Genomic DNA, 19009 nt, shown 5'->3' on the forward strand with positions numbered 1-19009 from the left:
AAATCTTTCTATAGAAAAACAGGCAGACTAATTTAGATCAAATTATTTATAGCTGTTAAAAACAATCTTGAGATAAATAATCTTCTAATTTTACTTCGTGTTTCGGTTCCGTAGAGAACTCAGCGAATCGAGACGTTTCTCCTGAACTTGGCGTGCTCCAGGGTCATGCAATAAAACACCTTTTTTTTTTCAATGCCCAAGGGAACCGATCACTTACGTAGATTATCAGAAGGCAATCCGACAGAAGCATACGTATTGCATTGTTCACAACTTTTTAAACCATGGTAAAATTACGCTATAATTAACATCACTGTTGTGACTTGGAGAAAAAACAACCAATGACTACTTATGGAGGTTTATATTTTTTCGTAATTTTGCCAGTCAAAGAATAAAATTTTATATACGAAACGCTTATGCAAAGTTCAAATGATCTAAGAAATGCATGTGTACCACTCATGTGTGTAAAGCAAACAGTCTTGACAAGGAGCGTAGTATAGAATTAGGTGGGTGACTAACTGAAACGGAGAACCAGTCTCTAAGATAGGCCACAATATTCTCTACAATTACTGGTAGGTAGTTGTTTTAATCAGAAGTAGATAGCTAGTTCCGAAACCAGAGATTTGTAATTGTCCAGACCGTTAAGCTAGAAACTAAACTATGCACTGTCCTCGACTTGCAGCAAGAGGATCCCAGACCCCTTGATAATGTTTTAAATTCAGATTCCTTAAAAGTGCATTTTGAGCTGCTGTTATAGGGCACTTAGCAGTTAGAACTTTTAATCTAACATATAAACATTATAAAATGTTAACAATAAAATAGTACTGACAGTTAGTCCTCACAAAGTATGTGTTGCCGGACACTAATGCAGACCATTCCCTTAATTCTCGCGAACTACCGTTCGGGAACGCAGTCCTAAACTAATTGTAAGGAGTGTCAAACTTTAAAAAAGTATAGAGAACCACCTATTCAAGTTTTCTTCTGTAAATATGAGAAAATGTGATACTCTAGACATTTGAGATGCAAATATAGATCTTTTCTTAGAAAAAAAAATGATAAACCGTAGTTCAAAAACATTACGTTTTTGTAAACACAATATAAAAAAATGGATAACTCACTATAACTTTATACTACTATATTGTCGCAGGCTGCCTGTGGAAAGATCAACAGGGAGAAGTTTTCAATCGTAGGATGAATAAATTTTATTTAGCAGGTCTGAACAAAATGAAAACTTGCACTGATGAAAATCGAACCAGCCACCACATTGGAGAATGGTGGAGTGCCGTTCAGATTATTATAAAAGTTAACAAAAGATCATTTAGCACTCTTAGATTAATTTTCTCTCCTAAAGATATAAAATCGAAGAATTCTTAAAACTAGTACATCTGGATTTCATTTGGTGTGAATAAAGTCGGTATATCATAACAAATTTCGTGATTCAAAGAGAGTGGAGGAACTACTCTTGAATAGTGATTTCATTTATTCCACAGTTTTTAATGCGTCGAAACATATTTGTTTTGAACCTGCAGTTTTTACCAATGCTTCAGTACCAAAATATTAGAAGTTAGCTTGAACTAATTTTGCGTCCTATCTTCCTCACATTAGCTTTTATACTGAGGTAATTTTTTTTATTTGTATGGAAATTCCTATTTAATCTATCCTATTAAATTAATTTAATTATCCTATTATAAAACGAATTGAGTTTTTTCTTAAGAACAAAATTGTTGGCCTACTTTACTAGAAGCAACCATTCGTGATTTTATATACATTCAAATTCATTTAATATAGTTGACAATATTATTCTTATTCTATACATGGAAAAAATCTATTGGTATATTATTTTTATATATTGTATATTATTATGAATATTTTTGGTATAAAGCACTTTGCTATCAAATGCGCACAGTATTGAAATAATTTTGACCGACTGACCTAGCAAAATAATGTTTTAGAAAAAAATTCAGTTGGTGTTCGTTTTTTGCACATTTTCGTAAAAGCTTTTAGCACAAGATCGTACTATTTTGTTGTAATTTTTATAGTAAAAACCAACTATTATTTAGTCCAATGCTTCCGTACTAAAATATTATAATTTATCCTGAATTAATTTTGCATTCCATCTACTTAATATTTTTTTATAAAATATCTTAAATTCGCTCGCATTTTGAGAGCTAAATCTGCGGCCTATGTGGTATTTTTGAATCCAATTCTGATATATCACTACTTTAGTAGTAATTTATTATATATATTTATTAATATCATTTTTTATAATATATACATATACAAAATGAAATTCAAATAGTTTCAATATTTTTTAGTTGTGGTGAGATTACCATTACTCTGGGCATTATCCATATAGGATGAATCAATCATATCGTTAAATTCATGGAATGTTTATAGATGAGTTGCTATATAGACAATAAATATTAATTGCTTATATTCATAAATATTCCATTCGCTCATTTTCTTTAATGTAATTTTTATGCTTTAGAGCTGAAATATTGCCAAGAACATCCAGGAACTTGTGAGAACGACGGGACCTGTATCTCACTTGCAGAAGAAGACGGTGACTACCGCTGTATTTGCAAAGAAGGTTTCACAGGACGCAACTGTCAGCTTAACAGGAACGTGAGTAAATACAAAATTAAGACTTGTTATTGACATGGATTAATGAGATTTTGTTATAAAATATTAACAACTCTTAATTGATGTATACTAGAAAATGATGTAAAGATTATTACCATATAGGTACTCTATATACCAGAAAAAACTCTAAACGTAAATGGTAATTTGGAAGAAGTTGTCAAGTCTTGTAATGGGATGTAGTGGTTTCGTGTTTCCATTATGATATTTACAAGAAAAAAAAATGGAAAAATGATAACTAAGGTATCGAATCTACTTCGGCCTAGATCATTTTGTTAGATATGATAGATACTACATTAACCATAGATTGAAGATTTGTATGTAAGTAATTGTTGGTTGCTATTGCTTTATCAATAAAACAAAAAACTCTTTTTAAGACAATAAAGTAAGTATTGCAACTTGTTTCAGTAAATTAATGACTTAAATCGGTTGAGTTTTAAGCCGAAAATCTAAAGAATAAAAGCAACAGTTTTTTGTTCTAGTCATTTGCTTAAAACTCTCAGAAACTGATTCTCCAAGATTCTTATTGGTTTCCAAACATTTGCCCCTTCAATGCCTAGAGTATATTCCATACGGTTAGTCATAGTATTGCGGGTCTCAGCGCCTTGTTCCAATGGTTTAGTGTTATCTGCCAAGTTACGGCGCATGTCAGGCAAATGTTCTTTGGTGTATTTAATAGGAAGTACATTAATCAGACTGAAGAATAGTTGTATCTGATGATGTAGAACCATCTTTATTGACAGATAATTGTATTCATATATGTATATCTCATTGAGTAACGTTGTTTCTCATATATTAATGAATTATCCTAAGCAGAATGATAAGGTAAATTCTTAACAGAAAACTCACTCAAATGTTTAAAAATAACCTGGTATCGAGGAAATCACAGAACAAAAGCATAATAATCTTTTGGGCTCCTTAAAAAATCTTTTTTTAAATTACACCCTCAGCATCGTCAAAGCACATGTACACACTTTTTATTTATTTTATTATTTTGTTTACATTGGTAAAATTTATCCAGTTTTTGAGATAAATATAAGGTAATTGTTATTGAATGTGGTCAATAAAGGTATCAAAATAGTAAACGAAAACCATTTATTATTAACCAATGTTTCACCCTCTGCAAAGTGAGGTCAGGGTTAAATGAAAAACAAACATTGTAAGAATTGACAAAACATTAAAATAAATATACAGAGAAAATACGAATATTTATAAAAGAAATAATAGTAATAAAGGTATTAAAATATTAAAAGAAACCTATTTATTCTTAACCATCGTCTATTATTATTATTTCTTTTCTATATTTTATGAAAACAAAATATATTTTACATATTTTCGTATTTTCTCTGTATATTTATTTTAATGTTTTGTTAATTCTTACAATGTTTGTATCTTGTTTTTCATTTAACCCTGACCCCACTTTGCAGAGGGCGAAACGTTGGTTAACAATAAATAGTTTTATTTTACTATTTTGGTACCTTTATTGACCACCACCCGGACTATGCTCCTACATTCTACTTCATACAGTCAACTATCTTCTTCCAAGATTTATTACAAGAAGGGGGTGACGATAGGAGCGTGGTAACGCGCCTCTCTGCCAACGCATAGGTTGGGAGTTCGAGTCCCCGGCCATATCCGGGATTTTTTCAAGCTTATAACTATACAATACTCACTCACAGCCTCCCCCGGGCATTTATGATGCCCGTCAGCCAATGGGTGGCACTCACAAAAATAGGCGTGGGGGTGATGGACCCATCCTATGAAAACCACGTCAAGAACCGCTTACATCGGACTTGAACCTCCACGGTCTGTCGCGCCAATAAACAAACAAACCCGGATTATGTACCTACAATGTACTTCATACAGTAAACTTTCTTCTTCCAAGATTTTTATTAACTGAAAAAAAAACTTAATTTAATTTTTGAAGAAGTAAAAATGAATAAAATAGCAATGATATAGAGGCATAAAATTTATTAGTGAATTCATTATTATTGATGTGATAACAAACAATTAATAGTATCAGTTAAATATAAAGTAAAGTTATATTAAAGAAAACTAATAACTAAATATTATTATTGTATTCTTATTAACTTTTAAATTATATTTACTAAATACATTTTTATAAGTAATTTATAATTATTGCTGTTTTTGATTAAAAATAATATGTAATTGTACATATATCAGTATAGGATACATGATAATTTTTTTTTATCTTAACAAAATTTTATCTGCACCTGTAAATCTATTACAATTAGCAAATGAGCTGTACTATTCAGTAATGTTATGGGACGTTCAAGTAAATTATTTGTTTATACTTGGAGGTCCCTCATCCAACTCCTCTTAAGCCTACACCGAGTTACGTAAGGGATATCATTTGTTGCCATCTGTTACGACAGTACAAATTTATTGAAATGTCCATATAGTGTGTTGTGAAATCGTTTGTAAGTCATATGAATGTGGTTCGTTACAGTCGGAATGTGTAGGTCGGTGTGAATTGTCTCGTCTGAAACGTAGAATGGCGAGTTCGTTGCGTCTTAAAAATTGTGATTGAAAAGTTTGTATTTCCGTGTCTATAAATTTGGCAGGTGTAAGTCCATATGGGTTTTACTAATTAATCTCAGGGTTAATATGGAACGTCTTTGTAGCAATATAATTGTCTCACTCGGAAATTCAGCGTTTTACTTTTTGTCTTGTTGCGTGGGCCCCAATTCAACCTTCTGTCATAGCTGTCATGAATTAGCTACAGGGTTTGTTTGTGGTATAGGACGGTTGTCTATGTAAACCGAAGAGCATGTTTTGTGTCGTAGAATATATGTGACATGTCGTGGTTAATGTTAAATTTCTATTGTATGCTCCAGGTCTGTATGTTGTTTAGTCTATGTTGTAGTATTAGTGTGGCCTGTGTTTCTCATGATAGTAGCAATTGATATGTTGTCGTCTGTCGGTAAATCATGTGTGAATATTAAGTACATAAGTGGGGCCAGGATGGGCTCTTGAGGGACTACTGTAAATATAAGTTTCATTGATGAGTTCACTGAACTTTGTTGGACAGAAAAGAAGAGGTCATGAAGAAATTACAGCTATATGTGTGTAACATAAGAAATGTTGTTCAATCATTAAACTCAAAGCAACAAGAATTAACCCAAAAAAAGTAGAACTTGCAATTTTGGGTTACAAAAACAACTCAAAACGTAGAACATTGTGGGTAAAACCCCAAACGTTAAAATTAATACTACTTGAACATCTTTTACATGGTTATAATTTCTGTAGAGGTTTGGCTGCAATTGTACAAAAATCAGGTGTCTACTTATAAAACAGAAAAATTTCTGTATTCATTGGCATTCTATGAAAAAGATTAATAAAATGCCTTATAAAGATTTTATCCAATTTTCTATATTTATCTTCTCCTAAAGACATTATCTGGATCTCTTTAACATTTTAGCATAATTTCTGATCAATAATGTTAGATCTTATATAATATAAATCACTACTGTAGTTATTTATATTGTATTTTTTTTTTCATTCCTTTGTAAATTCTTGTGTTTTCAAGTTCCACTTAACGTGCTATTTACAGGTGGAGGCTGGAGGAGGATATTTGAACCTGACTGTCCCATTGGCACCTACTACAACAGAGAAAACAACGACAACAACAGTGACAACGACTACTGAAAGCAAGCAGCCTTCCACAACAACACAAGGACCAAACGTTACAAACAACGCAATTTTCTAAGAAATTTTCATTAATAATAATATTTTTGTTTATGTTTCATATTTATTTAATTCATTGAATTAGCTCGTTAGGAAATATACAAATACCACCTCAATTTAAAAATACAGGCCAGCTCGATTAAATTAGAAATTGTGAGTATCGGATGGTTTGTACTAATCTAGTGCTATTCAGTTATCTCAAGTACTTTACTTAACTATCAGTACTTCAACTTGTAATATTTTAAAGTTTAACTTTTTTAGTTGGATTAATTGTATAATTTGGAATTGTTGTTTTACAGTTAGCATTTCGCTTCAAATTAAGCAATTTATAAAAATTTACCGTTTGTTTATTATAAAAATAGATAAGACTGAATAAGACGTTGTATTTCTAATGCCTAACATGACCTTTTTAAAAATGTATAAAGTTTGTGAGTCAAGTGAAAAAAATTTTACCCTTCGTATGATAGAAAAAATCAAGAACACAATTCGTGTGATTATTGAATTTATAATGATACTATTTACTGCCATATTCGTAGTTTATGTTTCTTTTAGGTTTTTTTGCAACGGGGTATTCTTAGTAAAATTATCTCTAATATTATTCAGGTGGTATGTTGTATCTCCGAAGCTGGTACGTGTATTTTTGTCTGTATAATAAGACTTATTTATTGTAATTAATTTATTTATTAAATAATTTATTTGTGTATTTTTTCTTTTTAATTAAATTTATTCAATCCATTATTTTAACCTATCCTATAATCCTTTTTTCTCAGTCCACTGTAATTTTAGATACTTTGGTGAAGTTCCAGCAAAAGAAATTAATCGAGTTTAAAAAAGAAAATCTTTGTATGACTCAATATTGTTTATAGAATAATAACTACTATAGGTTTTTGCGTTAGGATGAATCGACTAAATTTAAAAATTCTCAGTTCAATAAAAGGTATGTAAGCCATAACAACAACTAATGCATATTTATAACAGTTATAAATATGAGATGGATGCAAAATTTCTGAATGTTTATAATAACATTTTTTTTTTCAATGCGCAATGGTTTTACAATTTCTATGTGCAGTGTTATAGTTGTAGCTTTCATGAAAATAGAATTAAAGAGAAAAGAGTGAATTTTTTTAAAATATCAACTTTATTTTTAGAAAATTTACTTCACCTCATGAATTATAAAAATGTACTTATAGTTATTTTTATAGGGCCTACTCGGTATTGATAAGTAAATTTTTGAATTTTGGTGATTAGTTCACACACATGCCAATTCCATTGGAGCTCAAACATTGACAGAAACAAGACGAGTTCATTGGCCTAAGTGATAAATGTTTAAAATCAATGTGGCTTTTATTTACATTCTTGGATTTGATGCTTTATCTAGTTCCTTTAAATATGATAAATTTTTCTTGGGCTTGTCTCCCATACTTTTCAACATAGTCCCGGGTATAATAGCTCAGAAGCTATTGTAGGGAACACAAACTATCATATAAAAGTGAGTTGTTTTGCATTTTCAGACGATCTCGCACTGTTGGCAGAATCAGAGAAACGGGTTATTAGTCAAATAAATACCCTACAAATAATAGCAGAAAGAGCAGGCCTACAAATATAATACGAAAAAAAAAGAGCTCATGACTACTGAAGTAAATAAATTAATTAATTAATGAGGTAAACTACAACGTTGTGATAAAGCCTGTGATTTTGTACGGAGTGGAGACCACATGCCTATCCAGCTTGGAAAAGCTCCCAAGAATAAAAAGGAGGATCTTAAGAAAAATCTATGGGCCCAGAAAAACACAAGAAGGTTACAGGCGAAGATCTAACGAAGAGATCTACAGAAAAATCAAAGACTTGGAAACGTAGATAAGAATTAGAATGGGATATCGACTGTCTAGATAGGGACATATACAGGAAAACACTGAAAAATCTCGCTGATATTTGAAGAAGAAAAAGGAAAGAGGTCGATGATCATGAAGCTGCGATGGAAAGAAAAAAATCAAGACTCTCAAAGAAACCTAACCAATGATATTCTCGTGGTTCTTAGCGGTTGGTACGTGATTACAAAAAAAAAATCAAAGATGGAGGTATTGTGGCTCCAGTGTGCGACGGGTCATAAGAATCATATGAGTTTTCGTATAAAAGAAATAAGTTGAAATAATTATAATATTCGAAATGTCTAATACAATTATAGCGAATTAAATTTACCTACACATCCTTCCAGGGTTCCGGATTTTAAATATCCCTGGTCTTTTCGGATATGACGGTGTATTTAGTAATGGATTAGTTGTCTGTTCAAATTCCATATCAAAAGTGGGTCTGCAGAGCTCATGATGGAAAATCGACCTGGGAACTGGGAAGAATTTGTTACATCTTTAGTAAAAAGAAAAAAAAAAGAGGGAACAAGTTTCATTAACTTTCTATTCGACGTAACGCCTCCATCGGGTAGCATCCGCGACTCTTAATGAAGGGAACTGCCCGAGTAAAGTCACGCACAGTCAAGAAAGTGGACACTGTCACAAGCACCTTCTTTAATGTAATGTTATTGATATTAGATATATACACGTTTACTTCACACAATTGTAGGTTCTTCAAACAAACTGTTAGTTTGCATTGAAGATATTCATTGCAATATACAACAAGTAAATACATAATATTTATCAACAATTTCAAAACTAAAAAACAAAATAAAAAAAAACATAGAAATATTAAACGAGTTGTTAAGAGCAACGGTGTAAGTGATTTTTTTCTTATCAGAATTTATTTTCATAAATAACTAGATAGAATAATTATTTACTTTTACAAACAAAAAAAATTTAATCCAAGTTAAGTCTTAAACCTTTTTTATTATTACTTAAAATGTTCAATATTTCATACATTTACATAATTATCATTATCTATTAAATTGGTAAAAGCGTTGTTTTTTGAAATTGTTAAAAATAGAAATAAATAAAATAAAAGCTATTACTTAATAGATTGTCTTTTTGAGGATGTCCAGGTTGTTCATTTAAAGTAATAATAAAGATAATTTGATATTTAAGTTAGATACAATTTTTTTTACTTAAACAATAAAACCAATTTCGAAGAAGTGAGAAGAGTTTATTTAGTGAACTATTTGACATTAAAATAAAAACAGGTGAGATTTCAAATATCACCCAAGGCAAAGGTGCCTTTGGGTACTGCCCTATATGAGTTTATTTGAATATGAATTCTAGTCAGGTGTCTATATATAATTCCGAATACACCTTGGCTATTCCTGAGTAATATAAATAGTGGTTTACAATTCTCAAGCGTTTATTTTGTTTAAGTCTTTGACGTTAGTGAAGCTTCAAATATGAAGCTATGTGCTCTGATAGGTCTTAGTTCTGATTTGTAGAGTATCAATTTATGTTTTAGTTGTATTTTTGATTTTTTGTTAAAATGTGGAATTATTTTGTACATTATTTTTCTAAAGTTTTTCTATTTTAAATTGATATGTTAGTTGAATAAGAGTTTATTGTTTAATGTGACGTCTAAGTAATTTACGAATTGGCAAGTGGGATAGGAGAATCGTTTAAGAAGGTCGTTTTTTGTGACAATTATAATATGTTTTTAATGTTTAGATGTAACCCACTGGGAGCCATTTGTTGCCGAGGAAGTTGACGTGTGGAACTGCAACGGCGCCGCTTCGAATTCGGCCAAGGGGGGTTGACCCACCTTGACGTCCCACCCTGTCTAAAATAAGTTGGTTACCTCGAGATAACACCTCCCCGTAGGTCAGAAATGACCAGGAAAGGTGTGATAAGCAAAAGAAAAAAACACTGTCATAAATATAATCCACTGGTTGTCGATATTACAAACAGGTATGAACAATGATTTAAAAAAAAAATAAATGCCTTTATTTCAAATTTGTGACATTCCTTATATTGTATTAGCACCCTTCAATTGATGTAATATTTTTTATATCACATGCGTTTTAGATAAAAAGGAATGTCTCAAAGTAGACAAAAAAACGTACAAAAAATTCATAAACGCTACCTTCTATTGTTCTCTGCTAGTTATTGAACTTTTCTCGTGGCTCTGTCAGTGAATTACATGTACGAATCTTGTCATGTTCGAAGTATCTATTAAAGCGGACTGACACCAATATAAAGTTTCTGTATATGGCACTGTTCCAGTGGAAGCAGCAAGGACAGAGCTGTGGGAAGGACGAAGTTCTACTCTGTAGGGACAAGTCCAGTTCGACAACGCACTCTGAATTAAGATCTTTATGATTTTCCAGAAATGGATAGGGTGCTAGTATTGATCGATAGATGATGTATTGATAATGCAGAGAATATAGGATCGAATTCCATAAGCTTCCAGAACTTATAAAAGAAGGCAAGGTAGTAAATTTCAAACTATAAATGCAGGAATCAGACATACGTTGAACAGATGCACAGTGGTTCTGATCGGAAATAACAGGTTAAAATTCTCGAATTTCTTATATTGCCCCTTTTTGTTAATCTGAATGATAAATTTAAACTACTTTAAAAACAAAATAACGATATCGTAATTGATTATAATTATATTTCTATATATCAAGATTTAAAACTAATTGAGGATAGCACTATCTCATTGAATTTAAATAGAATAAAATTAATTTCTATCATCACAAAATCTTAAACAATTCAACCTATTTTTTAGTGCCATCAGCTGACACTACTTCAGAACTTGGAATTACATCATCATCATTGTCAATTAGTAGCATTTCACGCACATTTTATTAGAATTTATGATTTTTTCCCCTAGGGATAACTTGTAAAGTTGATATGAAGGAATATAATAGAAAGAAAAATCTTTCAAAAAAAGGCGAAGCGGAAAAAGTTGAGGCTTAATTAGGATCGTGGAAATAGTAGAAGCCAATCACTGACTGACTTCGTTCGCAGTTTAATCGATTTATTCTAACCTTTCGCTTGAATTTTTGATCATAGCAAAAGTTCTTCGAGAAGAGCTACCAAGCCAATAATATTAATTCCAACTGTTGGCTATTAAGCCAGTAGGATTTCACAGTTGATGAACAACATTACTGAAAATGGCACTTACCACATTTTATACACAGTTTATATTTGTGATTAAAGAAACGCTTTTAGAGATAATTACATAAAATTAAATTTCTGTTCACCCCGACGTAAACCTGGGCAAGGAGGTCAACTTCCCCATTTCTGTACGAGGAGAAGATGGTTGGGGGTACGGTCAAATTAAAACACAAATAAGTTGAAGGAACGTATTTAATCGTGCCAACGTTTCGGCCAGAATTTCTAGTCTTCATCAGGGCTAAAAACAGAAAAAGATAACAACCAATGTATACAGAAAATAAAAAATAAAATATAAACAGAATGACTTAAAGCAAATAATTGTACAGAATGGAATTAATAAAATAAAGTGATGAGAGAAGTGGAAAATAAAATGTATACATAGGTAATTGAATAAGTAGGTAATATAACATAATTAAGGAAATAAAATAAAAATTAAGTTGTATAATGCAAAGAAATATATTTTAATTAAAGTAATCAATTTAAAAAATTAAAATTATGGAAAGAAAAATAAAATTGAAAGAAAGAAAATATATGTAACAAATAAAATATGTAACCATAATAATAGATAAAGAGGCAAAATATAAGTAAAGAAAGTTTAAGAAAAGAAATTATTATGAAAAAAAAATTAGGATTAGAAAAAAAATTATTTTGAAAACAACAATAATAATATATGGTGAACTTAACTAATAACGTGGGTGAGGAAAATTGAGAAAAGAATATAAAAGAAGGGGGGGGGGATAACTTAAAGATAAGGGAAATAAAGGCTTCAATTTCCCATCGAAGGAGAGTATGCTTGATATCAGTGGCTCGAAGTTAATTGGTGCTTTTCGACGATGTATTCGTCCATTATTATTCCCTTCATTGACAAACAGTAAAAAAAACAAAACATTTTTTAACTTTATTATTGTTAGGAGTGATTTCGACATAAATTATTTATTCGGTGAATAAATTATACGTTTTTATATAATAACTTCAATAATTATATACTTTCATGTAATACCTTCAATAATTACACCATAACGGTTAATTCCTAATAAAAATATGATTTAATTTTTTTTATTTTTTTATAGTCATACAAAGGACCCCCCTAACTATATAAAATGTTCTTATTAAAAGAAAAAAATAATAATAATAAAATAAATAGATAAGAATAATGCTTCTTATTAAAAGAGGAAAGTAAAATTAATAACAAAAAATAATGATATTGGTACACTTAAATAAAACAAACAATTGTCTTCTAATAGTAAAAAGAAACAAGTTAATTTGAAAAAGGGATGAGAGGAGAAAAGAGAGAAAAAAATAAAATAAAAAAATAAATAATAATAATAATAATAAGTAAATAGAGGTAGTGTGACTATGAATTAATTATATTAAAAATTTATAAAAGAATGTCTTGCAGAAGTCTGGGCTTCAGTCTTCGGGTTGAGGTTGGGTTTCCCAGGTTGTAGGTCACAACTCCTTTAACTGTCGACAACTGGGAGTGGAACTTCATGAACCGTTTTTTATATAATCCTCTATTGAGTCCATTTGTAATTCCCGATGCAATTGGCTATTTCTTATGAACCAAGGAGCAATGATGTAATAAATACAAAAGGAATGTACGAGTAAACTGAATGTAAATATTGCTATTGTGATAAGGAACGAGATACCTTCGTGATGAATGAAAACTCGCTTTAAGATTAAGCGTTTAAACAAATTCAAAATAAATAGATCAACCGATGAGTGAAATTCGACTCTGAGCATTGTTGATAAGTTATTATTTTATTTACACTACGCCACTGAGTCGAAAACCAAAATTCAAAGTTAAACAAGACAGTAAATCATTAAAAAAATATTTTTTTTTTCGATTTATATATACAGATTTACAGAGCAACTGGACTCTAGAAAGTGAGGAGAGGCCACCAGTAACTGTCCTAGTACAAGATCACTTAAGCTAGCCACTAAGGTAATATTACCTGTATTTACAAAGGAGGCCTAATGTAGCCAGTATTGCGTCGTGAACAGAGGCTGCTGTCACGTATCTGCTCCTGTATGGTATGACATGCCACTCCTCTCTCGATGATGGGAGGGTAGAGGTGCTGCTTCGAAAATTAGAAATTAATTTTATCACTTAACAAACCTGTAATCTGATTTCACGCCCTCAAGAATGCTTGTAACCAATTGACTTTTAGTTCAAGGTTTATCATTCTGTTGAATTATAGCAACGGAAAAACTTTACTTATAAGTAAAGGCAATACAAAGTAGCTGTGAAAAAGAATTCCTGTTAGTCCAAACCGATTGTATTTTTATATGGAAAGTTTTGGAGGAGCTTTGTATTTTTTAAAATTCGTTAACGCATGTTTTATACAACATAAAATTTATTTACTTATACAATTCAAACAACTTTCAAATTTTTGATCTATACTTTTTTCTGTAAACTTAAAAAAAAAAATCCAAAACTCATTAGTATTCAACTTGTTGGACAAAAAAATATTGATTTTTGAAAAATATTATTTCGGTGAAAATTTAAAGTTTTCTTCCATAAAATGAACTTCTGATGTTACGCTCTTGAAATAGTTGAATACATAATTTTCAAAGGACATTTAACCTTCCAGTTGCTTAGGCGAGGTAAAGTAGTGATTTTTTTCTAAAGGAAAATGCGCGTCAGCTGTTGATAAAATACACTGTTATCCAAAATCGTAATTTTGATGAGAGTGCATAGAAACAAAAACAGAAGTGGACATTTTTAATGGTATAAGTTTTTTATTCTGGCAATAATACCTAAACTCAATAAAAAAGATTTTAATACATTAATTGAAAATGGGTTTCTTTATAAAACCTAAAGGAACTTAATAAAATATCTGGCACTTAACACCCCGTTCGGGTAAATATATATTTATTCAATAATGTAAGGAGATATATAAGTCTATTTATTCGATTGAATCCTAATAAATTATTAGGATTTAATTGATAAATAAATTATTTAATTAATAATAAATTAATATACGGTAGCCATTTCGAAACCTTTTTCATATTAGGCCTACGTACTATCATGGAATGGTTAACATTCCACTATTGCATATTGTAAATAGTTTTATATTCGAAATCACTGAATGAAATGAGCTAACAATGTCTTCTAGGTTAGCTTTCAAGTTTACTGGACTACGATAACGTTTTAAAAAATTAATCAATTATTAAAATTTTGTTAGTCCATAAATTTATTTTAAAAAATACATCAAATATACATGCATGTTTCAGATTTAAACATATCTAAGATATAATTTTTTTTTAATTTAGAAAATTTATTGTAACAATATAGTGACAGTCACACATTTTAAATAATACTAAAAGTAATGATTAAATACTAAAAAAAATAAAGTAAATAATATAAAAATAACTTAAATTAATATGAAGTGCTTATGAATCATTCTGAAACTAGAAGATAAATACTGAAATAAAAACTAATTATGAATAAGATGGCCAGGGTGCGGTCAGATGAAAACAAACAATAGTTAAAAAACTATTTATAAGACGTTTCGCAGCTAAGAGATTTCGAAAAAGTGTTCCAGTTTTACTATATCGAGATATATAATAACTGGAACACTTTTTCGATATCTCTTAACTGGAACAGCTCTGATGAAGCTATACAAAGTGGAGGGAAACGTCGGGAAATAAATAGTTTTCAAATATTTTATGTTTTCTTCAGGCTGCACCCTGACCATTTTCTTCATAATTTGAAATAATACAGTGAATCACTTATAAATATAACAAAATAATAACATTCAACAAATTGTAAAATATTAATTCTCACCTAGGGAGAAAAAACATATTAATTCTGCATCTATAATATATTATTCACACATCATAAACACAAAAAGCTGAAAATCACCGGAATGAGTTTAAAAAATTTATATATTTATTTTTAGGATATGAAAAACAAATAATGATTTTTCTCAAAATTATATTACATCATATAGACATAGACATTTCCATCACTGAGATTTTTACCTTCTTACAACTATATTGAGTGATAGGAGAACTATGGTGCTCTTCAAATTTACTTTAAAACTTTCTTTTGAATTCAACGTTATCATAACAATAATAACGATAAATTATTGTAATACAGGTGTCCTCAACAATGAGTCTTTAGGAGTGTAGAAAGTTTATAAAAATACTTTTTTCTTTTTCAATTCCGTGTTTTTTACGGGAATTAAATGTTTTGAAGGTTCAAATCTAGTTTGGGAGGGTCGATAATTATTTTTTCTGATGGACCAACGGAATCTCAACCTTATCTTTCTGACTAGAATTGTTAGTAACCGGCAAAAAATTCGTTCTTGTAGGAATACATAACGATATTAAACCTAATCCCAGCATAATATGTCTTTGTTGTTTTGAGTTAGATTTAAAAAGTTTCATCACCAATTTACATTTATAGATCAGTTTGCTGTATTGTTTTGATTAGTGCTCTATATATTTTATTACATTTCTTTTTCAAATCGATTTTAGAAATCGAAAACTACCTTTCCCATGGGGCGTGATTATCCAGATAATAAGACACGACCCCTCCAGAAGAAACGAGAAAAAACAGTTCAACTTATTCCGTTCCCTGTTAGTTTGCTCTGTTTTAAGTAGCTGTAGATTTCTCTTGTTAAAGTAGTGGCTAAATCTGGATTTTTCACTTGAGGGATTCATTTTCTCCTCTTTGAATTTCTAAGATAACAATCTAATAATAAATATTAAAGGTTGTACTTTTTTTTACCAATGCATATCGATAACCAGAACTTTGAAACTTTTTTATACTCTGACGTTGAATTCGAAAGAAAGTATTGATTTAGCATGAAAGTTAATTTAAATGGAATAAGAATAACACCATAGTTTAACTATCACTCAAAATAGTTGTAAGAAGGTAAAAATCTCAGTGATGGAAACTTTTGTGTTTATATATAATTTTTAGAAAAATTATTATTTGTTTTTATGTCTTAAAGATAAATATGTATTTTTAGATGCATGCTGATTTCAGATACAATGTATTACCTTTTAAAATTTGGTTTTTCAAAGTTTTGTGTTTATGAATATGTGTTAAGAGGACACTATTTAAAAAATAGTAAATTTGCTGAAATGTTAGCTTTAAAAGATCTATTTACGTCCAATAGTTCTCGAGATATAGCTTTTTAAAAAGCAAAATTTCTTTAAAATTTTCTGAAAGATTAGTAGTTAGCTAATTTATTTTGAGAAATCTATATCTCTGGAACTATGTGATGTACAGATGTCTATTGGCATTCAAATGAAAGCTAGTTGAATTGACTATAAAAAAGTTTATGACCTTTACCTTCGTAGGAATAGTAATTTTCATGATATTTGTTAAAATAGATTGATTTATAGTTGTTCAAGAAATAAGTTTGATTTATAAAAAACTTCATTTCAGAAACCATTGGACGTACAGATGTTTGCCAGCCCTCAAATTAAAGCTAGTTAAATTTTCTATAAAATAGTTAATAATGTTAATCTTTGTAGTAGTAGTTTTTGACGAAATAAGCTCACACAATGTTAATTTCTAGTTGTTCGTATAAAATGTTGGATTTTTGAAAAAATATATCTCTAGATTCATAAGACGTACATATGTCTGCCAACACTCAAAATAAAGGAAATTTAACTTACTATAAAGTAGTTTATATGTTGTTTATCTTCGTAGGGGTAGTAGTTTTTATGATATTCACATAAATTTTGCAAATGAAAATTTGTCCGAACAACTATAAATCAATTTATTTTAGTAAATGTCATGTAAATTATTACTCCTACGAAGATAAACAACATAAAATACTTTATATCTCATTAAATTAGCTTTAATTTGAGGGCTAATAGACATCTGTACGTCAAATGGTTTTTGAGAAATAAATTCACTAACTACTGATCTTTTAGTACATCCCTTACAACATTTTTATGAAATGTTGCTTTTTAAAAAGCTATATCTCGAAAATTATTTAACGTAAATTACTCAATTAGGGCTCATATTTTAGCAAATTTGCTCCTCTTTAAATGATGTTATCTTAGGTTTTCTTGTGTTGTTCTTACTTTTTGAGATATAGAGCTCCGAATGAAAAATTAGTTTTTTATATCGCTTTGAAACAGCCGCCATTTTTTTATTCTCCGTATGCCAGACTCAGTTCTTGGCAGACTCATGAATTTTGGCTAGTAATTATACATAGTTATTATTAAAGTAATCCAAAATTGGGGTGAGATAACTGCTTTTTTTCTTCTCTTGGACTCTTGTACTATCAGGTATCGATTATTGCTGATTCAAGTCAGCACTGACAATCAAGTCAGCTCTTACGGGATCTCTTTGTAACAGTCGGGTAGGTTAATAAGACTATATGTACTGTTTATTCTTGAGAGTTAATTTGAGTGAAATAAACCAGTGATTATTGGTGTCTTCTTATCCCTTAACCTACAAATACAATATTATGGATGAACCTATATTCTCCTTACGTGTGAACTGATATTTTACGATATTTTTGTTTCGTTATATATATAAATGATCGAACATATTATTTCAAATTATGAAGAAGATGGTCGGGGTACGATCAGAAGAAAAAAAAATAGTTAAAAACCATTTATTTACCGATGATATTGCCTTTTTAAGAGTTAGAGAATCCCTCTCTCCATATCTCCAGGTTTTTTATATTTTTGCTGTTAGTTAGTTTAGACTAAAACTTTGTGTTTGTTAATAATGCTAAAGGGGATGTTAAAGTGTGCGAACAAATTATGCATTTATTTTGTTGAGCGTAAAAAATATAAAAGAATCAGTAAACATATTCGGATGAAAAACCATTTATTTAAAAAATATGAGACAACTTGCTTTTACTAAACTCTCACAGTTCACTCATACATTTAATATGGATATTCCTTCATAACGATATTCTCACAAATGATAGTTATTATAACGTGAATATTATTAATTAAAATTTATTGCACTCATTCATCAATGAAGTTATGGTTAAAACTAAATTTAATACTAATTTATGAACTTAACTATGAGAAAAAAAAATGTTAACGATAATATCAATACTGTAGATAAACGATCGTGAAGTTAGCAAGTCTAGGTTTATCCTCAAAAACGGTCGCTCTGTCCTTCTGGGAAGACTAAACTGACGCTTATGGGATTTAGGTAGGTAACTCTTTAATAGGCGGGAAAACCCACTTAAGTTCTTCCTACTTCCTAAATAACTCATTGGATCATTGCAGTATGCCACTCATACTTATAGTGAAGTCTACAAAGAGAATGGACTGATCGTAGTCTTCATTCATTAGGTAAACAAAGACGCTGGTGGAATCAACGAGAACGGATGAACAAGTGATTATCTTACTTTCATTGAGAGGAAGAAAGACATATATTTCATCTATTTAATACATATATTTTATTTTCTATATCCTTATATCTATTTATATTATTTTATTTAGTAGATTCATGCAACTCGAACACGAACTACTTCGAGTAGAGGCACGATCTATTATACCATTACATAGGAGGCAGTTTCAGCTATTCTACTTTCAGTTAGCAAGGACAGTATATATGATACCATAAAAAATCTTACAGAAAATGTAAGGTCATCTCCTTGGTTACGATTCGGTCAGTAGTG

General features: G+C 30.0%; 1 protein-coding gene across 1 annotated transcript in view; it reads left to right on the forward strand.

Moving 5' to 3' along the window:
• The window catches only part of LOC106679119 (delta-like protein B), a 49399-nt gene extending 42351 nt beyond the window's left edge, over positions 1-7048 (forward strand). The window contains exons 8-9 of the mRNA XM_014418079.3: positions 2486-2622; positions 6212-7048. Of these exons, the coding sequence (XP_014273565.1) occupies positions 2486-2622; positions 6212-6367 (293 nt within the window). The 3' untranslated portion in view covers positions 6368-7048. The remainder of the gene's footprint in view (positions 1-2485; positions 2623-6211) is intronic.
• The last annotated feature ends 11961 nt before the right edge of the window (positions 7049-19009 follow it).

This window comes from Halyomorpha halys, unplaced genomic scaffold (genome assembly GCF_000696795.3).
Source record: "Halyomorpha halys isolate HHAL.00 unplaced genomic scaffold, Hhal_1.1 Scaffold177.1, whole genome shotgun sequence".
Classification (NCBI taxonomy): Eukaryota; Metazoa; Arthropoda; class Insecta; order Hemiptera; family Pentatomidae; genus Halyomorpha; species Halyomorpha halys.